Source organism: Podarcis pityusensis (assembly GCF_964106645.2).
Source record: "Podarcis pityusensis genome assembly, chromosome: 8".
Classification (NCBI taxonomy): domain Eukaryota; kingdom Metazoa; phylum Chordata; class Lepidosauria; order Squamata; family Lacertidae; genus Podarcis; species Podarcis pityusensis.
This window is the reverse complement of record NC_138033.1, coordinates 77,047,166-77,074,479: the sequence shown is the minus strand read 5'-3', so window position 1 is coordinate 77,074,479 and position 27,314 is coordinate 77,047,166. Positions and strand designations below refer to the sequence as shown.

Sequence of the window (27,314 nt, the reverse complement as noted above, 5' to 3'; positions counted from 1 at the left end):
TCTCGTCCATAGGAGATCAGTTTTGCAGCCAAGAATGCAACATTGTTATGTGCCACCAGAAAGAAAAGCAAATTATTGAAAAGATTTATATTCAAAGAAGAGCCTTAGAAAATATATTAGGGGTGTCAGAATGCAAGGACGTCTTCAGATATCTGAAGGGCTGTCCCCTGGAAGATGGAGACAGCTTGTTTTTCTTCTGTTCCAAAGGACAGAACTCAAAACAACGGATTCTAAAAGGAGATTCTGACTACATGTTAGAAAGAACTTTCTGACGGAAAGAGCTGTTCAAGAGGGGAAAAGGCGACCTCGGAAGTCTCCTTCCTTGGAGGTGTTTAAGCAGAAGTTGGGTGGTCATCTGTCAGGGGGGCTTTAGTTGTGATTCTGGATTGCAGGGGGTTGGACTGAATGCCCTGTAGGGGAAGGGGTTGGCAAACTATGGCCCGGGGGCTGGATACGGCCCACCAGGCTTGTAAATCCGGCTCACAGACCCTGCCGCCTGCTCAGTCAGTCCCCGCACAGAGCTAAACTGGTGTTGAAAATAATAATAATAATAATTTATTATTTATACCCTGCCCATCTGGCTGGGCTTCCCCAGGCACTCTGGGCAGCTTCCAACAAAATATTAAAATATAGTAATGCACCAAACATTAAAAGCTTTCCTAAGCAGGGCTGCCTTCAGATGCCTTGCCGCGTGGGGACTGACTTCCGCGACACTGGCACGGCTTCGGAGTGGCTGCAGGAAGCTTCTGCAGCCAATCCGAAGCTGTGGACACCTCTGGGCGGGTGCCAATGCTGGCACGGCTTCGAATTGGCTGCATGAAGTTCCTGTAGCCAATCTGAAGCCTCGCCACCCAAGCGCTGAGGTAAACCCGGCACGGCCATGGACGGACAGGATGGTGAATCTGGGCCCCGCCATGGGCATAATGATGGGCGCATCGCAGGGCTTCAGACGGAGCTTGGCACGCCTTCTGCCCCCGTGCCTGGCACATGACTCAGCGCTGCTGCTGGCGGCCTCGCTGGGCAGCTGGAGGGTGAGCTGCGCACCACCTGCCTGGCGCTCTGGTTGCGCAGCCTGCCCGCCGACCAGACCTCAGACAACGGGCCGCAGTGTGTGGTCATGCCACCTGGGAGCTCCGCGGGGATGGGCCGATGGAGCGGCTGCTGCTCGCCAACAACGCCGGTGAGTGGGCAGTGCCGAGACACGCTCCTGAGCACGTGCAGAGTGCGTTGCTCCTCCAGGTCCAGAGGCAGCTGTGGGACCGGCTTGCAGGGTATTTATATTTCCCAAAATATAGTCCGGCCAGTGTGGTATAGTGGTTAAGAGTGGTGGACTCATAATCTGGTGAACCGGGTTCGCGTCTCCGCTCCTCCACATGCAGCTGCTGGGTGACCTTTGGCTAGTCACACTTCTCTGAAGTCTCTCAGCCCCACTCACCTCACAGAGTGTTTGTTGTGGGGGAGGAAGGGAAAGGAGAAGGTTAGCCGCTTTGAGACTCCTTCGGGTAGTGATAAAGAGGGGTAACAACTGCGAACTCTTCTTTTTTTTCTGGCCCCCCACAAGGTCTGAGGGACAGTGATTGAAAAAGTTTGCTGACCCTTGCTTCCAACCAAAAATCTATGAAACTTTGGTAGGAGTTTTAATTCATTTTAGTCTATTTTCTTGCCATTTCAGCATTCTCAAAATCGCCAACCAGTTACCCCAAAGGAAAACTCTCAAGCAGGGCCTGAGCACAACTCTCCCCTCCTGCAGAGTCCAGCAAACAACAGCAGCTACACCACCAAAATTAGGTGGTTTCCAGTCAAAATAACAAAGCATTCTTGTTGTTTAGTAACGCTAGGGACTAGCAACCACAGAGCTGCAAATTGTTAGATAGATTGCAAAGAAAGGCAATGTAATTAGCAGAGAAAGAGATCTGTGTGACATTTCTTCCCTTGAGTTCTCTGGTGGGAAATAGACAAAAGGTTTTAACCTTTTCTACTTCCTCCTGCCTCATTGTCATTCTCCTTTCCACCATGCTTCTTAGGCAGGCAGACATCTGTCTGGTCTCCGCTCCAACAGAGACTCCATTTTGAGCTCAACTATGCATTTTGTAAAAAGGCCGCGGGTGGCACTGTGGTCTAAACCACAGAGCCTAGGGCTTGCTGATCAGAAGTTCATAAACCAAGGTACCACAGTACAGGGCTGCCTTCAGATGTCTTCTAAGAGTTATATAGTTACTTATCTCCTTGGCTCAGGGGGTCACATAACTCCATACTCTCCAACATTTCTCTGATGAAAATAGCGATGTGGGTGGTGCTGTGGTCTAAACCACTGAGCCTAGGGCTTGCTGATCAGAAGGTCAGCAGTTTGAATCCCCACGACGGGGTGAGCTCCCGTAGCTCGGTCCCTGCTCCTGCCAACCTAGGAGTTCGAAAGTGCAAATAGATAAATAGATACCACTCCGGCGGGAAGGTAAACGGCGTTTCCGTGCGCTGCTCTGGTTCGTCAGAAGCAGCTTAGTCATGCTGGCCACATGACCCGGAAGCTGTACACCGGCTCCCTCAGCCAGTAAAGTGAGATGAGCGCCGCAACCCCAGAGTCGTCCGCGACTGGACCTAATGGTCAGGGATCCCTTTACCTTTATGTATTTTGTAACCTAGAAGTAGAATTTGCCTGCCTTGTAGTTGTTGCTTCTGGAATTGTGTGCAAGACTTTATGTAAGTAAAAAGTTTTTAGTGCTAAATTTACGGTCTGTTGGTGAGTCTTTTATCAAGAGGGAGAAACAGAGAAGATCCATTCTGCTATCGCAACCTGGATAAATGCAACAAGGCTCTGTAGCCTAGTCTCAAAAGTTTGCACTTCAGTGCTGAAGGAGATGGTGTTTTAAACTCTGCTAACTGCTAATACTAAACTGTTTACTTTAAACATTCTGCTCACACATGTAACAGGGAGGATAAATTATAAAATAACATAACCTACCTACAAAACAAACAGAGGAGGTCTCACTCCACACTTGAGGGAGTCATGAACACTCCCCAGCTGATGAAAAGGAACAGACATTTTATCCTTTTTTATGGCTTCACTATTAAACAATTACTACTTGTTGTAAACAAAGCAAGGCAAGATTTGCAGATGGCGATAAAGGAATGAGCCTCCTCTCCATAAAAGTGACTGTTGGGTTGGTTATTAAATAAAGAACAAACTTTATCCAAGAAAGACAAAGGAGCTTTTGAATACCATGTGGATCCAGGCAGGCCTTTGGTGGGAGAAGTTTGGTTCAGTTTGCGATTTAAGACAAGCCCACCTAATTCAAACATCCCAAAACCAATGCATAAAATGCATAAAATGGAAATTTGTTTGAAATTCGCACTTCTCTGAATTTTGCATACCAGTTCTCTGACCAAATAAAGCATTTTTAAAAATGTCCTCATGACATCTGGTCACTCACTGTGGCAAACAGAATCATATAATTGTAGTGTTGGAGGAACCCCCTTCCAGTGCAGAAATCACAGCTAAAAAATACCTGGCAGCTACCCATCCAAGCTCTGCTTAAAAAAACCCAATGAAGGAAAGTCCACCATCTTCCAAAGGGGTCCATTTCACTGTCAAACAGCTCTTACTGTCAGAAACTTCTTCCTGACATTCAGTTAGAATTTCCTTTCTTGTCGTTTGAATACACTGGTTCGTGCCCTACTCTCTAGAGCAGGAGAAAACAAGCTCGTTCCATCTTCCATGGGAGGGCCCTTCAGATATTTGAAGATGGTTATAGTTAAAGCTATGGTTTTCCCTGTAATGATGTATGGAAGTGAGAGCTGTACCATAAAGAAGGCTGATCGCTGAAGAATTGATGCTTTTGAATTCTGGTGCTGGAGGAGACTCTTGAGAGTCCCATGGACTGCAAGAAGAACAAACCTATCCATGCTTAAGGAAATCAGCCCTGAGTTCTCCCTGGAAGGACAGATCGTGAAGCTGAGGATCCAATACTTTGGCCACCTCATGAGAAGAGATGACTTCCTGGAAAAGACCCTGATGTTGGGAAAGATTGAGGGCACAAGGAGAAGGGGACGACAGAGGACGAGATGGTTGGACAGTGTTCTCGAAGCTACCCGCAAGAGTTTGACCAAACTGCGGGAGGCAGTGGAAGACAGGAGTGCCTGGCGTGCTCTGGTCCATGGGGTCACAAAGAGTCGGACACGACTAAATGACTAAACAACAACATCATATCTCCTCTCAGTCTCCTTTTTTCCAGGCTAAACATATCCCTCACGGTTTCCAGGCCCTTGATCACCTTGGTCATCCTGCAAAGTTCCGGCTTGTCAACATACTTCTTAAATTGTGGCACCTAGAACCGGACACAGCACTCCTGGTGTGGTCTGACCAAGGCAGAATACCAAGGCTTCTCATCGCGGGGTAGTGAATGGATCTCAGTGCTCACGGCTCAATCTCGCCATTCTTCCCCGCTCTTTACAGAGCGGTTTGGGGGGTGAGAAGAAGAAGAAGAGTTTGGATTTGATCTCCTGCTTTATCACTACCCGAAGGAGTCTCAAAGCTGCTAACCTTCTCCTTTCCCTTCCTCCCCCACAACAAACACTCTGTGAGGTGAGTGGGGCTGAGAGACTTCAGAGAAGTGTGACTAGCCCAAGGTCACCCAGCAGCTGCATGTGGAGGAGCGGAGACGTGAACCCGGTTCCCCAGATTACATGTCTATCGCTCTTAACCACTACACCACACTGGCTCCCAAAGAGAGCAGCCAGATCCCCAGTGCCCAAAATACCTTTTTGGGCTTCTTACAGGGGTACACAGCGCCTTTGTGTTTCCCCTTTCCCCGCGCATAGATCGGGTCTTTCCCAGAGGACTAGACCCATGCTCCGAAGCGGTGCGCAGCAAATCGAAAGTCATGAATAGAATGGTGCTATTATTTCCCTTGATCTGGACACTGAACTTTGGTTAATGCAGCCTAGAATAGCATTACCCCTTTTTCTGTTGTTTTTTTTTGCTGCTGAATCACATTGTTGACTCACTCAGAATAGACCAGTATTATTAAGATGATGGATGAGACGGGTCTTTGGTCTGATTCAGCTACAAGGCTCTGGGTTAAGTTCCTGTGCAGTCAAGCACTGGAGTTTCTAAACACTGGAAAATATTAATGCTAAGTGGCTGAAAGATTCAGTCATCCCTCATGCTAGACCCAATAGATGTGAAATTGTATCAATGAGCTGAATGGCTTTTCAACTATTGTACTCAAATTGCCCTCTTTTGACAGGTTTTGCAGTGGCATGTGGATGAAGGAATTAATTTTTGGGGGGGGGGAGCTTTGCGTGGATTTTTGGTTTTATTTTTGTCTTAAAATGCTTCTCCTCTCTCTCTCTTCCCCCCTTTCATTCAAACACCCCCAAAATTGACGAGCCAGAGCATCAAGCCAAGATCTGAGGCGCAGGGAAAGCACGACAACTTTATCTGGAGCCGAAAACAGCCTTCTTTTTAAAAGGAAGGGAGAAAGCGTTACATGCATTTAATGTCTAATTAGGAAAAAAATAAGCTGCGGAAATCGTGTACCAGCCGTAATAGGGCCTTCGCAGGCAGCGGCGGCAGCTGAGATGGCCCCATTTCAAGGTTGAGTTGCCGGGAATATAATTGAAAGGCGAAAATGAAAATGAAATTGGAGTTATCGAGAAATCGGATTTGGGATGGATTTAACAAGCTGATTTAAACAAAAAATAAAAACCTGACTCGCTTGCCGACACAGGAATTCTCTCCTGGCTCAGAGCCCCACCACCACCCTCTTTTCATCCCATTACTGCCTGTTTTCTCACTTACTCATCTGTACATAAACACACTGAGTTTGGGGACCCTCCTTTCCCACTCATCACTACACATCTTGCCATGCTCCATCGCTAGCTGTGTGCCTAACTCTCCTGAGCTCTGCCAGTGACCTAAGTCCAGTTTTCCAGCATTGCAGGGGGTTGGACTAGATGACCTATGGCATCCCTTCCAAGCCTACCATTCTATGATTCTATGTCCCAGAGGGCAGGATGCAAACCAATGGATTCAAAGGACAGGACAGGAAATTCCAAATAAACACGAAGAGGAACTTTCTGGTGGTAAGAGCTGCTCGGCAGTAGAACGAACTCCCTTGGAAAGTGGTGGACTCTCCTTCATTGGAATTTTTCAACAGACGTTGGATGGCCATCTGTCAGGGATTCTTTAGCTGTATTTTAGAGGGTTTGACTCAATGACCTTTGGGGTCCCTTTCAACTCTACAGTTCTATGAGTCTGCAAGGGACGCGGGTGGCACTGTGCTCCAAACCACTGTGCTCTTGGGCTTGCCGATCAGAAGGTTGGTGGTTCGAATCCCCATGATGGGGTGAGCTCCTGTTGCTCTGTCCCAGCTCCTGCCAACTGAGCAGTTTGAAAGGACGCCAGTGCAAGTAGATAAATAGGTACCGCTGTGGCAGGAAGGTAAATGGCGTTTCCATGTGCTCTGAATTCCGTCACAGTGTCCCGTTGCACCAGAAGCGCTAGAGTCCTGCTGGCCACATGACCCGGAAAGCTGTCTATGGACAAATGCCAGTTCCCTCGGCCTGAAAGCGAGATGAGTGCCACAACCCTATAGTCACCTTTGACTGGACTTAACCATCCAGCAGTCCTTTACCTTTGCCCTTTTACCTTCTATGAGTCTATTATTTGCAAAAGCCACCTCGAGACCCCTTTTAGCCAAAGAGGTTAGGGTAGGAATACCATAAGGTAAGACGTGGGTGGCGCTGTGGTCTAAACCACAGAGCCCAGGGCTTGCCGATCAGAAGGTTGACAGTTCGAATCCCCACTACAGGGTGAGCTCCCGTTGTTCGGTCCCTGCTCCTGCCAACATAGCAGTTTGAAAGCACATCAAAGTGCAAGTAGATAAATAGGTACCACTCCGGCGGGAAGGTAAACAGCATTTCCGTGCTCTGCTCTGGTTCTCCAGAAGCAGCTTAGTCATGCTGGCCACATGACCTGGAAAAACTGTCTGCGGACAAATGCCAGCTCCCTCGGCCAGTAAAGTGAGATGAGCGCCACAACCCCAGAGTCATTCACGACTGGACGTAATGGTCAGGGGTCCCTTTACCTAAGATAAACACAACAATAAATGGGCTACGACATTTAGTCAGTTAATTTGGGTCTTTGTTTCTTTTAAGATACCTTTCCATTACAAATTTAAAAAGCTAGCCGTGTGCAAAAGCCAGCTTCCGAAGGAAAGCTCCCCTCCTGTGTGCAAGAGAGAACTACACACCCCCAAAAGGACACCTGTTTAACCTGCAGCAGAGAAAGCAAGCCCTCCTCTCTTCTTAAAGAATGGCTCATTTTTCCATCACCTGTACAAATTTATGCAGATTTTATGCATTGCGGTTGCAATTCCAAACACACCTCTGAGGGAGTCAGCTCAGTGGGGCTTACTTCTGAGTAAACATCTACAGATGCACACTGAAACTCCCACAAGAAATCCAGGGAGCTTTACACCGCAGCTCTTAAAACACGATTTCCCCGGCTGTTTTGCACACCGAGAAGCTCCAGACACACACAAATGACGTCTGTCCCAGAGGACACAAACAACGACAGTAAAGATGACTGCTGGCAGCCCTCCATATCCTCTTTGTCCTCCCTGTCTTTCGGGGCGGGGGGGAGAGGAGGGAGATCAGGGGTAGCTGTCCTGCGGCTCCCCTGATGTTGCTAGACTAAGTTTCTGATAATTCTGGACCATAAGCTGTGCTGCTGGGGCTGCTGGGAGCCACAGCTTTCCCATCCCTGAACTGGAGCATCACTTCCCTTTACTGCCCTTAACTTCCTCCACCATTTGCCTTCATTGCCCTTAATTTCCTTCACTACCTGCCTTTACTGCCCTTAACTTCCTCCATCACTTGCTTTCATTGCCCTTAATTTCCTCCACTACCTGCCTTTACTGCCCCTAACTTCCTCCACCATTTGCCTTCATTGCCCTGAATTTCCTTCACTACCTGCCTTTACTGCCCTTAACTTCCTCCATCACTTGCTTTCATTGCCCTTAATTTCCTCCACTACCTGCCTTTACTGCCCCTAACTTCCTCCACCATTTGCCTTCACTTCCCTTCACTTCCTCCATCACTCGCCTTCACTGCCCTTAACTTCTGCCACCACTTGCCATTATTGCCCTTAACTTCCTTGCCTCCCCAAAGTTGGGTAAGCAAGGAGCTGGGCATTGGAAAGGCAGTGCAATTGCTGGGGGGAGGGGTGTCCTCAAATTTTGGCATCCCTTCCACATGCCCCGCATCACAAGCCAGCGTGCGGCCCATGGGTTCTGTGTCAAAGTACTGTTGCGGCCCACTTGGAATGAAAAGTTGGACCACCCTGAGAGAGGGGCAAGGTTTGCCACCTGTGAGGTCAGGTAAGCTTGGACCATCGTAGGCACCCCACAAAATCGAGTTTCACTTCTTCCAGCTCATCTCTTCTCCCAAAGGGCACCCAGCCACTGGGCACCTCCAGCGTTGCTTGAGAAATGTCTCCGCATCTCATCGTATAACAAAACGCTTTGCTTAGCTGGCAGGATTCTAATCCGAGCCCGGTGGGAACAGACACACCAGCTGTCAAGGAGATGTCAAAGCTTCCAGTGCAGTTGATCTCTCGTTTTTCCAAACACCTTTATTCCGGCATCCCGAGATGCCCCCACACTATATACAGATTTTATTTATACAACATAATAATGTACATGGCTTTTAATATTACATATATATATTCACACATGGATACACAAACCCTCATGCTGCTATTGGGGGGGGAGGGAGAGAAGAGGATTCAGTGGGGGGAGTGGGGGAATTTTGGCCCGTCTCCAAAGCCCGCAAGGAGGGCGCCAAGTCCTATGCCATCTGGAAAGTTCTTTTTTAAAACTGCAATCTCGTTTTGTTAAGTATGGGAAAGGGCTGCGCATAAGAGGTCCGGAGTTGTCTCCTACTCAGAGTAGACCCGCTGAAGTGAACGTCATTCTTTTCAGTGGGTGTGCTCCGAGTCGGAATACACAACCCCTTGAACTGCAAAGAAACAAAATCTCTCTATTTCGTACAGTGTGATCGCACCTCAAACATATTTAACTTGCACAATTTCAACCACTGAAGTCCAGTTGGCTGCAATCCCACAAGAGAAATACAGGCAAGGGAAAGAATTTAAAAGCTCCTTCTGCACTGCTCAAGGCCCTCTCAGGGTGCCGTCTCCAGTAGTGAAGGAAAGCTCTCCCAAGAAGTCACACAGTCTCTGAAAGATCTCACAAGAGCGCCCCAGAACTGGCACACCATTTCACCCTGGTCTCCCCAAGCAAGGAAGACCTTGAAAGCTCTTTTTGCTCCAGGTCTGCTTGGTTTCCCCAGTGCAAAAAGAGTTTTTAAGCTCTCTGCCTTCCTTGGGGCCTTCTTGGCACACCAGCTCCAGAAACCTGGGAATACCTGTGTGAGATCACACAGGAACTTGGACGACCCTGCGAGGTCTTGCGAGAGCCAGCCCACTCGGTGCTCTGGCTAGGGAAGGACTCAGAAAGCTGGGGGCAACATGAGCATACAGTTTTTGTGTATATGCAGAAATCTCCAAACCAAACCCCCCATGTGAGATGCGATCATACCATTTGTGTGTGTTCCAAACAAACGGGGAGGCTTGAAGCGTGTTCCAATCGCAACGGAGAGAGAGGGGGGAAAGTAGAGAAGGAATTTGAAGCCTCTTTTAGGCAATATGTTTTCCCCCAAAAGATTTAAGGGGGAGGGGGGAGAGTCCATCGGGATGGGGGGAATGCAGCCACCACCTCTGGCGAGCCCAACACACCATTGCTAGTTGTCCCAAAGCAAGGCATTGTGGGAAGGACGGCCGGCCGGCCAATGAGAGGGGGCCGGGGTTATAGCATCAGTGGGACCTGCCATATCAACAAGGTACTGTCTGTCTCACTGCTGGCTGGCGGCTTGCCATTGGAGTTGAAGTTCCGGTAGCCTCTCCCGCCAGAAACCACAGCCAGGGAGGAGATCTCCTTGCGGTGAGCATCACGGGCGCACGGCCGGTTGTGGACCCAAATGTCTGGGTCGTCGGCCATCTCATAGACGGAGCCGTCCTCCTCGGTGTGCTCCGGGGCGTTCCCGGTGGAGGGCGCCTCTCGCATCGACAGCAGCTGCCCGGGGAGGTGAGAGGTGGAACGGAGGCGGTACTGCAGGAGAATGCCCTTTTTCCGCAGCTCCCTCATCTGAGGGCTGTTCTGGGAAGCCAGATCTGCTGGTTTGCTGTCCGGCTTCTCGTCCTTGGCAGATACGGGATCCGCAGAGGGGTCATCTTCCTTGTCACTCTTGAGAATGTCCGGGGCCAGGGTGCTGAGGGCGACAGCCAGGAATTCCACCGGGCCACAGTGGCCATTAAGGGACACCATGCCTTTCCCTGAGCAGTAGAGAGAGAAAAACGCATGAGCCCTTTTAGGAACACACAAACCAGCTTCATAGGTAGCAGAAATTTGTTTTAAGAAGGGCAGTAGTGGTGCAGTGGTTAGAGAAGAAGAAGAAGAGAAGGAGTTTGGATTTGATATCCCGCTTTATCACTACCCTAAGGAGTTAAACCCCATGACGGGGTGAGCTCCCGTTGCTCGGTCCCTGCTCCTGCCAACCTAGCAGTTCGAAAGCACGTCAAAGTGCAAGTAGATACCTTCTGGCAGGAAGGTAAACGGCGTTTCCGTGCACTGCTCTGGTTCGCCAGAAGCAGCTTAGTTATGCTGGCCACATGACCTGGAAGCTTTATGCCGGCTCCCTCGGCCAATAAAACGAGATGAGTGCCACAACCGCAGAGTCGGTCACGACTGGACCTAATGGTCAGGGGTCCCTTTACGTTTACCTTTAAGGAGTCTTAAAGCGGCTAACATTCTCCTTTCCCTTCCTCCCCCATAACACTCTGTGAGGTGAGCAAGGCTGAGAGACTTCAAAGAAGTGTGACTAGCCCAGGGTCACCCAGCAGCTGCATGTGGAGGAGCGGCGACGCGAACCCAGTTCACCAGATTACGAGTCTACCACTCTTAACCACTACACCACACTGGCTCTCATTGGGCTAGGACACTGCTTGCCAAACTTGGGTCTCCAGTTGTTTTTTCAGACTACAATTCCCATCATCCCTGACCACTGGTCTTGCTAGCTGGGGATGATGGGAATTGTAGTCCAAAAACAGCTGGAGACCCAAAGTTTGAGAAACACTGGGCTAGGACCTGGGACAGGCCAGGGTTCAAATCTGCCCCTCCACTCAGCCATGAAGCTCACTGGGTGACCTTGGGCCAATCCCTATATGTCCCAGCCTAGCCTACCTCACAAGGTGATTGTGGCGATAAAAGGAGGAGGGGGAGAAGAGCTGCCTTGAGCTCCTTGGGAGGAAAACGCAGGATTATATAAATGCAACAAATGAATAAATAAGATGAGAGGGTGGGTGGAGGAGCAGAAGCAACTGTCCCAACCCGGCTCCGAAAGCAAAAATCAAATTTCCGCTTCCCCTCCAACAACATGCGTCGTGTGACTTGGCCACATGGAGACACCCCTCCCCCCCAAAAAAAAAAATTATGAGCAATAAAATGATGGGATGGTAGCCATCTAAGTCTTACTTAGTGTAGACCTATTTAAATTAATGGAAGGTGGTAGACTCTGGGGCTTCTTTGCCTTGCTGTCTGGGGCAGCTGGGAGCCGGAGTTTAACAGCACCTTGAGATGTATGTCCTTCACTGCTGCAACCTCCATCACCCTCTGACCATCACTTGCCTTTGCTGCCCCCCTAGCTACCGCTAACTGTATCCAGGGCAGCTGTCTATCAGCTCCATCTGGTACACAGACTGCCTGCGGACTGTCTCGCCAGAGTGGTACATGCTCTAGTTATCTCCCACTTGGACTACTGCAATGCGCTCTACGTGGGGCTACCTTTGAAGGTGACCCAGAAACTACAACTAATCCAGGATGTTGCAGCTAGACTGGTGACTAGGGGCGGCTGCCGAGACCATATAACACCGGTCCTGAAAGACCTACATTGGCTCCCAGTACATTTCCAAGCACAACTGAAAGCCTAAACGGCCTCAGCCCGGTATACCTGAAGGAGCGTCTGCACCTCCATTGTTCTGCCTGGAAACTGAGGTCCAGCGCCGAGGGCCTTCTGGCGGTTCCCTCACTGCATGAAGCTAAGCTACAGGGAACCAGGCAGAGGGCCTTCTCAATAGTGGCACCCGCCCTGTAGAACGCCCTCCCATCAGATGTCAAAGAGATAAACAACTACCTGACATTTAGAAGACATCTGAAGGCAGCCCTGTTCAGGGAATTTTTTAATGTGTGACATTTTAATGTATTTTTAATCTTTGTTGGAAGCTGCCCAGAGTGGCTGGGGAAACCCAGCCAGATGGGCAGGGTACAAATAATAAATTACTATTACTATCACAATTCTGACTTATTCTAATAGAGGCACGGAGGACCAGTGGCTCTGGGATTGGACTCCAGTTCCCATTATCCTGGCAGGGGCAGGTGTATTTCTGAGCACATCTGGAAGACCCCATATGTTCCCCATCCTCGCTGCAACAGAAGGAAACTCACCTGTGATCTTGGGGATCCCCTCCAACCTGGGCACAGGCAAAAGGACCAAGATGCCTTGGTCGGTGCCAACCCAGAGAAGGCCCTGGCAAATCAGAAGGCTGGTGACGCGGACATTCTTCTGGCCTGTGGGAAAAAAGGGAAGGGCAGATTAACTGGAGGAGCAGAAGCTGTTGCCCATTTTTGGCCTGCAAAGGTAGATTAGCCAGAAACTACCCCAAACCATTCATCCTGGGACTTCTATAGCCATAGGGGACACCCGCCAGCAAGCAGAATGAAGCAACAGGAGACAGGAACAAGAAAGCCAATTGTACATCAAATTCAATATTGTCATCACAGACTGGTAGAAGTCAGCCCTACCTGCAGATGATGCCGGGGACTGAGCCTAGAACCTTCTGAATGCCAAACAGGTGATCTAACGCTGAGCCCTTCCCCCAATGGCAAGTCAACCAAAATATCCCGACATAAATTAATCTCATTACTGTGAGCTGAGATCTGTTAGAAGCCCCCTTTAAACTGTATAGAAACTTATTCACGTATGTGACTACAGCGGCAAGAAAGTTACTCGCCCCAAAATGGAAAGAAGCAGAAGTCCCAGCAAAGGAAGGATGGATACAAAAACTTATGGGATATGCAGAAATGGCGAAACTTACCGGAAGAATAAGAAATCAAGATAACAAACTTCTTATTTTAAAAAATGGAAATGGTTTATTGAGTATTTACAGATAAATTGTAAACAGATAAGAACGTTGGCAGGATTACTGTAATAACCCGTGGTTTTATGAGTATGAAGCAGATGAATAAATGAGCAAATTAAGTTAATTTGGATATGCAGAAGATATTAAAAATAAATTTAATTTAAGCCACAGAAAGAGGGGGAAGAAAGTTGAAGTTTGAAATGTTAAAATGAAAGTGAAATGTACAAATCTGAAAAGCATAAATGAAGGGGAAGAGGAAGAGGAAGAGGAAGAAGAAGAAGAAGAAGAAGAAGAAGAAGAAGAAGAAGAAGAAGACGACGACCTCCCAGGGCTACAATTCCCAGAGAAGATGAACAGTCAACACCTCTTCTTGGGGATCTCTGGGAATTATACTTCCGTAAGGGGAATATGATCACTGCAGATGATGACAGCAGCCACGAAATTAAAAGACGCCTGCTTCTTGTGAGAAAAGCAATGACAAACCTAGACAGCATCTTAAAAAGCAGAGACATCACCTTGCCAACAAAGGTCCGTATAGTTAAAGCTATGGTTTTCCCAGTAGTGATGTATGGAAGTGAGAGCTGGACCATAAAGAAGGCTGATCACCGAAGAATTGATGCTTTTGAATTATGAAGGTGGAAGAGACTCTTGAGAGTCCCATGGACTGCAAGAAGATCAAACCTCTGCATTCTGAAGGAAATCAGCCCTGAGTGCTCACTGGAAGGACAGATCCTGAAGCTGAGGCTCCAATACTTTGGCCACCTCATGAGAAGAGAAGACTCCCTGGAAAAGACCCTGATGTTGGGAAAGATGGAGGGCACAAGGAGAAGGGGACGACAGAGGACGAGATGGTTGGACAGTGTTCTCGAAGCTATCAACATGAGTTTGACCAAACTGCGGGAGGCAGTGGAAGACAGGAGTGCCTGGCGTGCTCTGGTCCATGGGGTCATGGAGAGTCGGACACAACTAAATGACTAAACAACAAGGGGAATATAGAGGTCTCCTTACAACTCTCAGTGCCCTTGACAAGCTACAGTTCCCAAGATTCTTTGGGGGAAGCCCATACTGTTTAAAGTGTTATTGTAGTGCTTTAAATGGATGGTGAGAATGTGGCCTGATAGAACAAAAAATAGACCAATTTGCCCCTTCTATGGCATGGGTAGGGGACACGGGTGGCGCTGTGGGTTAAACCACAGAGCCTAGGACTTGCCGATCAGAAGGTCGGCGGTTCGAATCCCCACAACGGGGTGAGCTCCCGTTGCTCAGTCCCTGCTCCTGCCAACCTAGCAGTTTGAAAGCACGTCAAAGTGCAAGTAGATAAATAGGTACCACTCCGGCGGGAAGGTAAACGGCGTTTCCGTGTGCTGCTCTGGTTCGCCAGAAGCAGCTTAGTCATGCTGGCCACATGACCTAGAAGCTGTACACCGGCTCCCTCGGCCAATAAAGCGAGATGAGCGCCGCAACCCCAGAGTCGGCTACGACTGGTCCTAATGGTCAGGGGTCCCTTTACCTTACCTATGGCATGGGTGCTCCTTCCTTGCCAAAGGAGATGATCCCTGCATTGCTTTCCACTCCAAGGGGACAATCAATTGGTTAACCCACTGCTGCAAATTAACATGTTTTGAGTGTCAAGACAGATTAGCTCTCCTGTCTCTCTGGTTAGCAACAGCATCAACGATGAACAGGAGGGAGGTCAGGCATGGATCCCACCCTGGAACAGGTGAAGCGGAGGAGAAGTGATCGAACAAGAGAGGGAGTTCGTAAGTTAAGAGTTAGAGGGGGTGGTTCCTATTCAGCAACACGTCCATCAGCCCATTTCCCCGGGAAGGATGGGAAAATCTGTCAGTATTCTGGGTTCCTCGATCTTATTTTTAAATGAAAACACGGGCATGGTTTGAATTACGGCAGCCGAATGAAAACAGAAAGCGAAATAGCGGATCATTGTATTTGATAAAAATATGTTATATAAAGCAACAGATATGGGGGCAGGGAATAGAAACATCATGGAGGAAAGGCTGGGAAGTCAAAATTTCGAGAAAAACATAGATTGAAATTTAGGAAAATTTGTGAAAATCAATAAAAAATTATGTGCCAAAATTAAAACTATTCCAGCTCATCGGTCAATTTCTGTTTCCCCTTTTTCAAATCTTTAACTCAGTTCTCCCCAGCTGCATGCCAGTTTGAGATATTATACACAAACAGAGAGAGAAAGCCCTCAAGAGAATTCATGAGCTTTTAGAGCAAATTTCCCCTAACGGTTTGCAATTTTGCCTAAGATACACTCTCCTGATTATTACCTTTTGCAAAGCGATTTCCCCTAACAGAACTTGCCTTTTTGTGTATGTCACTAGCACACACAGTTTTCATGTACACTTTGCACCCCTGTAGTGTATGCATTTCTGAACCTGTGACTTGGCGGGAGAACTTCACTGCAAAATTCAGAGGAGGGCAGATCTCGAAGGATCCCTGCATTTTGGTTCACAATCCGCAAGCTCCATGTCTGGCTCTGGGATCTGCGGGGCCCTGGGCCTGTAATGGGCTTGAGCCTGTTCAGATCTTAAATTCATAAGGCCACGTCTCTCTTAGAGCATAAGGAAAAAGTTGGCCGGAAAGTGGGAGAGAAGATGAAAGACTGGAGGAAGGATGCAACGTTTGATTTCAGCAATGCTGTTTTTTCCCTGCATTTCTCCTGTAAGGCTAGTTTCTTATTAACTGGGTTGCGACAACTTCTGTCATCCATATAAAAAGCTGTTAGCTCCATCAATAAGCAGAAACGCCTATTGATTAGTTCAGAAGAGAGTCTGGTTGATTGGGGAGGCAGGTCTTCTGCAATGCAATTGCTTTGTCTTAATAGACAGACCTTAACCCTAATTGTAGGGTTTGATTTTCTTCCACAAAGTATTGTTTCAGAAAATGATAATGGGACATGATAATATATAATAATATTTCTAATCACTTGCCCTTCACCCTAAGTTCCCAGGACAGGTTGCGACATTAAAATGCAACATTGCGGCACGGTGCCAAAATCAATTTAAAACAACTTACAATCACAGAAATAAGGTGAGTGCTATAAATATACACCTTGACTGTCGAAAGCTGGGTGGGAAGAGGTTCAGCATTCACCAGAAACTGTATATTGAAGGCACCAGGTGGTCTTCGGTGCAAAGACAGTTTCACAACCATGACTGCAATCACGGAGCAGGAATTCCAACATCGGCTGGTAGGTTCACCCATAAACGCAAGCCAAATTTAATTCCGCCCCACCCGTAATGAAAGGGAAATATAGATGAGGATCAAACTGGTCTATCTCTGCCTCATCACCAAACAGCAGATCCCCACCCAAAGAACATTCCTGAATAATTAGGAAGGCAGAAAGCAGTATTCTTCCATCAGCAAACCTTTTGAGTGGAGATTTCTAGCCTAGGTTTTCTTCGTGTTGGACTGGAACTGGTATTTATATCTGTTTTTATGGCTGCTGTTTTATGGCTAATCACTTTGGGACATTTCACGGGAAGGCATTCATAAAGCAAATAAATAAAGGCGGGCCGGAACAATTAATTCGGCAATATTGGTGTAACGGCACAAATTCTATTCTCGGAATCGCCGAGACGGTTGTATGTTTGGGTCTTAACGGTGTTTTATTTCATTGATTCATACAATGAATTTAATTAGGAATTATCAAGAACTACTATCTTAATGCAATTAGTGGAGCGAGGGAATGATATGATTTTGGCGGGGGGGGGGGGCAGCGAAAAATCCGCAAAAGGAAAATGGGGGAAAACACAGAGGCACATGTGAATCTGCTTATTTTAGCTAAATTGTCTCGCGCCAGAAAGCAGAACCTGTTTTAATGAGAACCAGTGACCTTTCATTGTTTATTAGAAGGGTTTTATTTTCCCCCCAGAAGCCAAAAAATCACTTCTACTTGAAATTGAAGATCGTGGATGGGATTCATTATAATAGCTCAACAACGGATATATGTTTGCAAATTTTATAATAAAAGTGCACACGACACCCACCCACTGCAAAACTCATTTGATCCACAGAACAGGGGTGAGGATCATAGGTGGTCATAATCCCCAACCTTGACCAGGTAGATGAAAGGTCCAACAATGTCCACGGCTTTCCCCATCCCAGACCATCACTCACCTTCCCTGCCTCCCTAGCTGCCTCCATCAGAACTCTGCCTTCTTTGAATGCAGGGGTGTAAAACATTGTGATGGAGGTAGCTGGAGGGGAAGTAAAGGCAAGTGATGGTCCGGTTCAGGGATGAGGAACCTGCGCCCCTCCAGATGTTGCTGGATGGTGGTGGAGAACAGTGGGAACTGGGGTCCAACAACATCTAGAGGGCTACAGGTTAGCTCCACTCTGGTTTAAAATATCTAGCCCAGCTTTCTGTTCTTGCAGATGCCCTAGTGGAAAGGCCAAATGCAAGACCTGGGTGGGACAACTTCTCCCTTCCTGTAATCCACAGCAAGTGGCTTTCAGAGGCATGCTGCCTCCATCAGTGGAGGGAGAAAATAGCAGTGCTGGGCGGTAGCCATTGACAGCCTGGTCTTCCTCCATGAATTTGTCGACTATGTGCAGAGGAGGGCAACCAAGATGATGACGGGTCTGGAAATCAAGCCTTTGGATGAACGGGTGCGGAAGTTGGATATGTTTAGCCTTGGTTGGAGAACATCTAGAGTGCTGTGTCCAGTTCTGGGCATCACAATTGAATGAGGATGTTGACAAGATGGAATGTGTGCAGAGGAGGGTGACCGAGATGATCAAGGGTCTGGAAACCAAGCCATATGAGGAGCAGTTGAAGGCACTGGGTATGTTTAGCCTGGAAAAGAGGAGACTGAGAGGAGATATGGTTGTTGTTGTTGTTTAGTCATTTAGTCATGTCCGACTCTCCATGACCCCATGGACCAGAGCATGCCAGGCACTCCTGTCTTCCACTGCCTCCCGCAGTTTGGTCAAACTCATGCTGGCAGCTTCGAGAACACTGTCCAACCATCTCGTCCTCTGTCGTCCCCTTCTCCTTGTGCCCTCCATCTTTCCCAACATCAGGGTCTTTTCCAGGGAGTCTTCTCTTCTCATGAGGTGGCCAAAGTATTGGGTCCTCAGCTTCAGGATCTGTCCTTCCAGTGAGCACTCAGGGCTGATTTCCTTCAGAATGCAGAGGTTTGATCTTCTTGCAGTCCATGGGACTCTCAAGAGTCTCCTCCAGCACCAGAATTCAAAAGCATCAATTCTTCAGCGATCAGCCTTCTTTATGGTCCAGCTCTCACTTCCATACATCACTACTGGGAAAACCATAGCTTTAACTATACGGACCTTTGTTGGCAAGGTGATGTCTCTGCTTTTTAAGATGCTGTCTAGGTTTGTCATTGCTTTTCTCACAAGAAGCAGGCGTCTTTTAATTTTGTGACTGCTGTCACCATCTGCAGTGATCATGGAGCCCAAGAAAGTAAAACCTCTCACTGCGATATGATAGCCACCTTCAAATATCTGAAGGGCTGTCCCATGGAGGATGGAGCGAGCTTGTTTTCTTCTGCTCTGGAGGCTAGGAACCAAAACAATGGCTCCCAAAAAGGAGATTTTGAATGAACATCAGGACAGTAAGAGCTGTTCAACAGAGGTGGCTATCAAAAGGTGGTGAACTCTCCTTCCTCGGATGTTTTTAAGCAGAGGTTGGATGTCTGTCTGTCTGTCAGGGATTCTTTAGCATTGATTCCTACATTGCTGGGCGTGACCTTCCAACTCTACAATTTCCATCCTCTTTCAATGACCTCTAAGTTGGTGGCTGTTGCAGCTTCTTGTGAGAGCAAGTTCCGCTCTTTAACTACTCACTTGTGCAAAGAAGGACCCCGTCTCCAAAACCCACATCCAGGGTGAGGCCGGCCATCCCACTCAACAGATGAGGTGGTCTCTCTCACAAGGGTTGCCGTGAAAGGACACCAATTTCATATAGTGATTTCTTAAGTCGGGCCAGGCATCCAACTGAGGGAATCTGTTGTTGATTAAATGCACATCTCTGCTGATTAAACCTGCATATATTTGCATATGAAAAGAGCGGGGACTTGGGGGGGAGGGACGAATGCAGGCTTTGCTTTTAGACGGCAGCCTGCTGTGACCACATCTCAGAAGAAGCCCCCACCCTAACCTGCAACATCCCCCCAAACCCTCTGAACGAATGTGGTCCCTGCCATCTCCAGCTTTCATAAGTCACCTTGTAAAAATAAATAAATACTTGAAACCTTTCTAAAATGTGATGCCCGATCAATTAGCAGCGCCTAAAATACTCATAGTGCCTCGGAGCATAACCCCCACATAAATGGGGAGTTGCCAGTAAAGCGATTGGGTTTCGGTAGGAATCAATTGACCTGACCAATGAATTGATTAAAAGGAGGGCGAAGAAGTTCAGGGATGGGGGCTGAATGGAGCCCTCAAAAACCTCTCTGCCCTGGTCCTCAGAACGCTCCCCAGGCCAAAACCTCTCACTGCCCTGATTTTGTTTCCTCCCTTAGTTTCTTCCTCCTGCGTGGGACACATCCTTGAGGTCTGATGATGCCTCTTGCATGGAAGATGGAAATAGGTTTTTGTACAAAAGCAAGCCCGCTCTACAAAGGAAAAATTGGCCTCTCCTGCCTTGCCCACTTTTCCTTCTAGCCCTGCCCTCGCATGCAGCCCTTGAAACTTATCTGGGAGGAAATGTGGTCCTAATGTAGAAAAAAAAGCCCCCCCCCCCAGCCCTGGATTAAATGGCCGATGCTATCTTTTCTAGGGCAGGTTCTGCTTAAGGCACCCTTGAGCCACAAGTCTAACTCAGTAGGTGTTTTGCAAAGGATAAAGCACAAGGAAGGTAGAGACCCATAGATTCCATATTACACTGGAAGGGCTGTAGCTCAGAGGCGAAGCATCTGCTCTGCATGCAGAAGGAGTAGGCAAGGCCTCAGCCTTAAACCCTGCAGAGCATCCTGCCGGCCAGTGAAGACAACACTGAACTAGATGGACTAAGGGTTTGAAGAACAAACAAGATGAATTTTAACAGGGAGAAATGTAAAGTATTGCACTTGGGCAAAAAAAAATGAGAGGCAAAAAAAATGAGAGGCACAAATACAAGATGGGGGACACCTGGCTTGAGAGCAGTACATGTGAAAAGGATCTAGGAGTCTTGGTTGACCACAAACTTGACATGAGCCAACAGTGTGACGCGGCAGCTAAAAAAGCCAATGCAATTCTGGGCTGCATCAATAGGAGTATAGCATCTAGATCAAGGGAAGTAATAGTGCCACTGTATTCTGCTCTGGTCAGACCTCCCCTGGAGTACTGTGTCCAGTTCTGGGCACCACAGTTCAAGAAGGACATTGACAAACTGGAACGTGTCCAGAGGAGGGCAACCAAAATGGTCAAAGGCCTGGAAACGATGCCTTATGAGGAACGGCTAAGAGAGCTGGGCATGTTTAGCCTGGAGAAGAGGAGGTTAAGGGGTGATATGATAGCCATGTTCAAATATATAAAAGGATGTCACATAGAGGAGGGAGAAAGGTTGTTTTCTGCTGCTCCAGAGAAGCGGACACGGAGCAATGGATCCAAGCTACAAGAAAGAAGATTCCACCTAAACATTAGGAAGAACTTCCTGACAGTAAGAGCTGTTCGACAGTGGAATTTGCTGCCAAGGAGTGTGGTGGAGTCTCCTTCTTTGGAGGTCTTTAAGCAGAGGCTTGACAACCATATGTCAGGAGTGCTCTGATGGTGTTTCCTGCTTGGCAGGGGGTTGGACTCGATGGCCCTTGTGGTCTCTTCCAACTCTATGATTCTATGATTCTATGATTCTATGATTCTATGATTCTATGAACTATGAGGACTATCAGCACGCTTTGTTTTTAAGGAAAAGACTGTAGCTCAGAGGTAGAGCATGCAGAAGGCCTCCATTTCAATCTCTAGGTAAGATCTCGGTCTGAACTCCTGGAGAGATGCCTGCCGGTCTGTGTGGACAACACTGGGCTCGATGGACCAATGGTTTGACTCAGCATAAGGCAGTAAGTTCCAAGCTTTTTGCATGAAGAATTGAAGAGTAATGAATGGGAGCTACAAGAGGGGATACACCCAGATCATAGCGAGGCTGATAAGGCTTCTTGTGCCCCCTGCTCTTCGGGGAAGAGATGGCGGGTGGGACTCTTAACGGAGAATAAATATTTTATCTCGGAGGCTTAATGCCACAACGTCAGACTCCGTCCCGGCTAATAGATCTACCGCTTTTAAAAGGCCGGGGCCTCTCTGCGAGAAAGACTTTATTAACGGCCTGTCTAGTTAAAAAGGATGAGAGAGCTTAAGTTCAAATATGCATTAATACCAAAATTAAAACGCTCGCTCCAAGGGAAGGAGAAGAGAAGCAGCGATTCTTTTTTTAAAAAAAAGGGGGTCTTTTTTAAAAAAAGCTTTTTTTAAAAAAAAAGGGAGAGAGCCATGAAACACTTTAAACAGCTAATGCATTTAGTCCTAATTGCACAATTACTCCATCTTGCAGATGGAAGAAAGTGGGGAGGGGAGAGAGAGGTCTGAGAAAGGCGCAGGGCAGGGTGGCTGCAACAGAAATAAAATTAACAAAGCATTTGTGGTTGCGGTTGTGGTGGGAGTTGGGTTGACTTGGCACAGGGAAGGAGAGATGGAGCTATCAGGTCCAAGCCCACTTCTCCAAAAGCTGGAGAAGAAAGATGGGGAATATGCAGAAGAAATGATTTCAAAGAGATATGGAAGGTGTTTGTAGAATTTGTACTGTTAAAACGGAAAGGGGTCAAACCATCACAAGAGGCGTTGAAAATGTGGATCCAGAACTGGCTGCAACGGTCACTTACGGACTCACTGTTAAAACCATGTTTATAGAAGACAATCATACTCGGCTATGAGGGATCGCCAAAGAAGAAAGAAAGAAAGAAAGAAAGAAAGAAAGAAAGAAAGAAAGAAAGAAACCCACTGAAATTCATGGGGATCCCTGGTAATTTCAATGAGTAAAACTTAGTTGTCCCTCCCAGATATGCATGGCCTCACAGTGGTGCCAATTATGGCTGCCAGGCCAGGAATATCCAGAGCTATTGTCACTGTTGGTGGTCCCCTGCCTACCTGGCAGGGCAAAAGTGGTCCGCGTGGCGATATTGATCTCCTGCAGATGCTCGAGCGTTTCGGTGTGGAAGAGCCGGACGGAGGAGCCGCAGGAGAAGGCCATCCACACGCCACTGCCCGCCTTGATCATGTGGGTGACGCTTGCTTCTTCCTCCGGGTGGGCCTCAAACATTTGCTGCAAGGAAGGGAAGAACACAAGGTCAGGAGAGCCTTGAGGCTGGATCAGGCCCATCTGGACCGGTCATCCTCTTCGCAGAGTGGCAAAGGGTTATTGTTGTACTGTAATCATCATCATCATCATTTTATTATTTATATCCCACTTCCCTGATAGATGGCCATCCAACCTCTGCTTAAAAGCCTTCAAGGAAAGAGAGTCCACAACCTCCCAAGGAAGACCTCTATGAAGGGCAAACTGTGGAACTCCTTCCTGCAGGAGGCAGTGATCGCCACCAACTTGGATGGCTTTAAAAGAGGATTAATAATAATAATAATAATAATAATAATAATAATTTATTATTTATACCCCACCCACCTGACTGGGTTTCCCCAGCCACTCTGGGCGGCTCCCAACAGAATATTAAAAACACAAGACAGCATTAAACATTAAAAACTTCCCTAAAGAGGGTTGCCTTCAGATGTCTTCTAAAAGTCAGATAGTTGTTTATTTCCTCAACATCTGATGGGAGGGTGTTCCACAGGGCAAGCGCCACCACCGAGAAGGCCCTCTGCCTGGTTCCCTGTAACCTCACTTCTCACAGGGAGGGAACCGCCACAAGGCCCTCGGCGCTGGACCTCAGTTTCCTGGCAGAATGATGGGGGTGGAGACGCTCCTTCAGGTATACTGGGCCGTGGCCATTTAGGGCCAGCACCAACACTTTGAATTGTGCTCAAAAACGTACTGGGAGCCAATGTAGGTCTTTCAGGACCAGTGTTACATGGTCTCGGCGGCCGCTCCCAGTCACCAGTCTAGCTGCCGCATTCTGGATTTGTTGCAGTTTCTGGGCCACCTTCAAAGGCAGCCCCACATAGAGCGCATTGCAGTAGTCCAAGCGGGAGATAACCAGAGCACGCACCACTCTGGCAAGACAATCCATGAGCAGATAGGGTCTCAGCCTGCATACCAGATGGAGCTGGTAGACAGCCACTCTGGACACAGAACTGACCCACGCCTCCATGGACAGCTGTGAGTCCAAAATGACTGCACTGCTGCTGGGGATTAAATTTGGGGCTTTCTGCAGGCAAAGCGGGTGCTCTGCTCCGACCGAGCTACCTCTGCTTCCAACAGCCCTCTTCTAGGTTCGTATGTGATGTTCAAACAGATCAGCATTCAGCTGCCTGAATTCACCATTAGGATGGCGGTCTGTCACCTCTGTGTACTAGATCAACTCAGGGGACTCAGGTAACCTGTTTTGAGCAGCCACCAGCCATAGCACCATGCAACTCTTTTCTGCTCTCCTTGCCATGGAGAGATCCAGAAGCGGAGACTCCCACAAACCCATTGCTTGTTTGCAAATCCATGGCAGCAGCAAGAAGCTGGCATCCGAGCTATCAGAATTCAATTTTTGCTTAAGAGCGGAGGGAGGGGAAGAGAAGGGGAAATGGATTTTCGCTGTTGCAGATCCCAAGAAGTCCACCTGCACACATCCTCTCTGGGGTTTTTAGGGAAGGGTGGGGGGCGTTATTCAGCAAGTGGAACGGAAGCAGGAGAACAAACCGACTGCAGCAAGGGACTCACAAAGATGCAATTACCTAAGAATTTAATTCACCGGCCTGTCAGGTTCCAGTTGTTCTCTCCCCCTCTGACATGTCAGGCTTTTACAAGCCCTTCTGAGGCTCAGCACAGGAACCCGACAACCCCAATAAATCCCAGGAAGAGGGCAGCTCCCTTTTTCAACCAGCCTTTTTTACATGGAACGGCAAGGACTAGAAACTTGTTTTGTTTTTCAGGAAAGGGCCACCGCTTGGTGGCAGGGCCCATGCACCTGTTATAAGAATTTTAAGGTCTTTTATATATAAAAAATAGATGTTCATAAATGTACCAAGCAAGCACATACAAATATGTATAGACCATGTCTGAAACCCACAGAAAAGTCCTGAAAGCATTTTCTCTCTCCCAAATTGACCTCAGATATTTCTCTGCAAGGTCGAAGGAAATGGGGGGCCTCCCCATTGTCTCTTTGCTCACAAATTCTGTCTCAAGGGCACATTTAAGATATGAATAGGGTGAGCCTGTGACCTGGATTCAGGAGTTGAGTGGTTGAGTAGTTATCGTAACAAAAGAGTGGCCAGGATGCCCAGGTAATCCAAGCAGGAAACCTAGCAGACAGGAAAAAAAACAACGCACTCAGATTTCTGTTGTAGTCTGCCCCTTCTCTGATGTATCTGGGGGTGGGGGTCTTGGGCTAAAGCACTTCTGTGATGTAGGTATGATGTTTCTGGGGGTGGTCTTGAGCTCCAGGGTGGGAAATTTCAAAGTCTATATAAGGGCTTGCACAACTTTGTCCTGGGTCCTCCTCGTCTCTGCTGCATGTGGGGGGGAGCACCCTGTTGCAACAGCTTCAATAAAGACCAGGCTTATAGCCGCTTTGCTTTTGTATAACCTGGTCTGGTCTCTGTTCATTTCCTGATCGGTTTGAGCCTTAAAAGGAATGCTCTCTCCAAAGGTCTAGTTTTCCTTAAGAAGCTGACCCCCTTGAAGCATGGGTAGGCAAACTAAGGCCCGGCGGCTGGATCCGGCCCAATCACCGTCTAAATCCGGCCTGCGGATGGTCCGGGAATCAGCGTGTTTTTACATGAGTAGAATGTGTCCTTTTATTTAAAATGCATCTCTGGGTTATTTGTGGGGCTTGCCTGGTGTTTTTACATGAGTGGAATGTGTGCTTTTATTTAAAATGCATCTCTGGGTTATTTGTGGGGCATAGGAATTCGTTCATTTTCCCCAAAAAATATAGTCCAGCCCCCCACAAGATCTGAGGGACAGTGGACCGGCCCCCTGTTGAAAAAGCTTGCTGACCCCTGCCTTGAAGGGACTCCTCAATATTCTTATTTCACACCCCACACAAAAGGAACCAGGTTCACCCCCCACACACACACTGCATCTTGAGGCAGGCCTTGGGGAAGAAGACCCCCACCTGAAAACCCGGAAAGCCATTGCTGCCAGCCAGTGCAGACATTAATGGGATAGATGGACTCTTTTGTTAGGCAGACTCATACATGCCTGTGTCGTAAGGCAGGGCTAGCCTACATCAATATGGCTCCTATCAGTCGCTCTGCTTTTGCCTCTGGCCCCCGGATGGCTGCACGAGATGGAATGTGGCCCTCAGGCCAAAAGAGGCTCCCCAAACCCCTAATCTCTTTAATACAGCAAATGCTTTTTTCCCAATTGCATTTCCACCCAAACAGCAAAACTACTGGGGATGTTTTGTTACCGCGCAACCCTTCTCTGCCCTCCTTTCTTATCAGTAGCAGCAATCGCCTGCGGTCGTCAAACTTTCCCCTCATTCACCATGTAGGCAAGTATGGTGGCCGATTGCAATCCAGCCCATAAAACAAAGGTGACATTTTTACACCGGGCTGTTTTTGGAATTGCAGGTGGCCAAATACTTTGAAAGAAAGAAAGAAAGTTGTTAGGGCACCTCATGGGAGAATGAGAGAGGCGCCATTGGCATAACTTGGTGAACTGGAAATTTAGTTTAGTTTAGTTGGGGTTGGCAGTTACTTTAATTTGGGTATAACTGCAAGCAGTTTATTATTGTTGTTATTGGTTTTTATTGATTTATTGGTTTGCATGTTGCTTGTATAGGATATCTTGTTTTGGTTTTTTAATGTTTGATGTTTTGTGTTTTATATGTTGCAAGCCGCCCAGAGGGGCTGCGGAAACAAGCCAGATGGGCAGGATATAAATTAAAAATTATTATTATTATTATTATTATTATTAGCCATCCCACAGGAGGCTGGCTTCTCTCCGGCTCCTGTGAAACACCCTTACTCTCGAGCGTTTTATTCGATTTCTGTACCAGTTTTTTTAATACAAAAATGACTAGGGCGGTTTACAGTACAAAAACACAAAGTCGTAAAAGTATCATAAAACATACCATAAAACAACATTTTTTAAAAAGAAAATGATCCGGCTGCCTGCTTCCACCTCCGAAAGATGTTAGTGTGCAAAAAGTTACCCTTGATTTATGTGCCGAATTGACATAACAGAACGCAAAGATCCCGGGCTGCTGGATCAGGCCAAAGGGGGAAACCTGCAAGCGGGGTTTGAGGACAATTTCACTCTCCCCTCCTATCTGTGTTTACAGCAATGGGTATTCAGAAGCAGAATATGGGGGGCAGAACCCGGCCATTGTGGTTAGTTGCCCTCTCCTCCATGAATCTGTCTAATCCTTTTAAAGTCATGTAAGTTGGTGCGTGGGACGCGGGTGGCGCTGTGAGTTAAGCCACAGAGCCTAGGACTTGCCAATCAGAAGGTCGGCGGTTCGAATCCCCGTGATGGGGTGAGCTCCCATTACTCGGACCCTGCTCCTGCCAACCTAGTGGTTCGAAAGCACGTCAAAGTGCAAGTAGATAAATAGGTACTGCTCCAGCGGGAAGGTAAACGGCGTTTCTGTGTGCTGCTCTGGTTCGCCAGAAGTGGCTTAGTCATGCTGGCCACATGATCCGGAAGCTGTACGCCGGCTCCCTCAGTCAATACAGTGGTACCTCGGGTTCATACGCTTCAAGTTACATACACTTCAGGTCATAGACTCCACTAACCCAGAAATAGTGCTTCAGGTTAAGAACTTTGCTTCAGGATGAGAACAGAAATCGTGCTCTGGAGGCACGGTGGCAGCAGGAGGCCCCATTAGCTAAAGTGATGCTTCAGGTTAAGAACAGTTTCAGGTTAAGAACGGACCTCTAGAACGAATTAAGTACTTAACCCGAGGTACTACTGTAAAGCGAGATG

At 47.8% G+C, this 27,314-nt stretch overlaps 1 protein-coding gene across 5 annotated transcripts in view; it reads right to left on the bottom strand.

The window, feature by feature from the left end:
* Nucleotides 1-8,606: 8,606 nt before the first annotated feature.
* Nucleotides 8,607-27,314, bottom strand: part of ARHGEF10L (Rho guanine nucleotide exchange factor 10 like) — a 132,957-nt gene continuing 114,249 nt past the window's right edge. For all 5 annotated transcript variants that reach the window (XM_081017924.1, XM_081017922.1, XM_081017923.1 and 2 more), the window contains 3 exons: nt 22,367-22,541; nt 12,561-12,683; nt 8,607-10,393 (listed from right to left, as the gene is read on the bottom strand). In XM_081017924.1, coding sequence (XP_080874050.1) covers nt 9,867-10,393; nt 12,561-12,683; nt 22,367-22,541 — 825 coding nt within the window. In that variant the 3' untranslated portion in view covers nt 8,607-9,866. The remainder of the gene's footprint in view (nt 10,394-12,560; nt 12,684-22,366; nt 22,542-27,314) is intronic.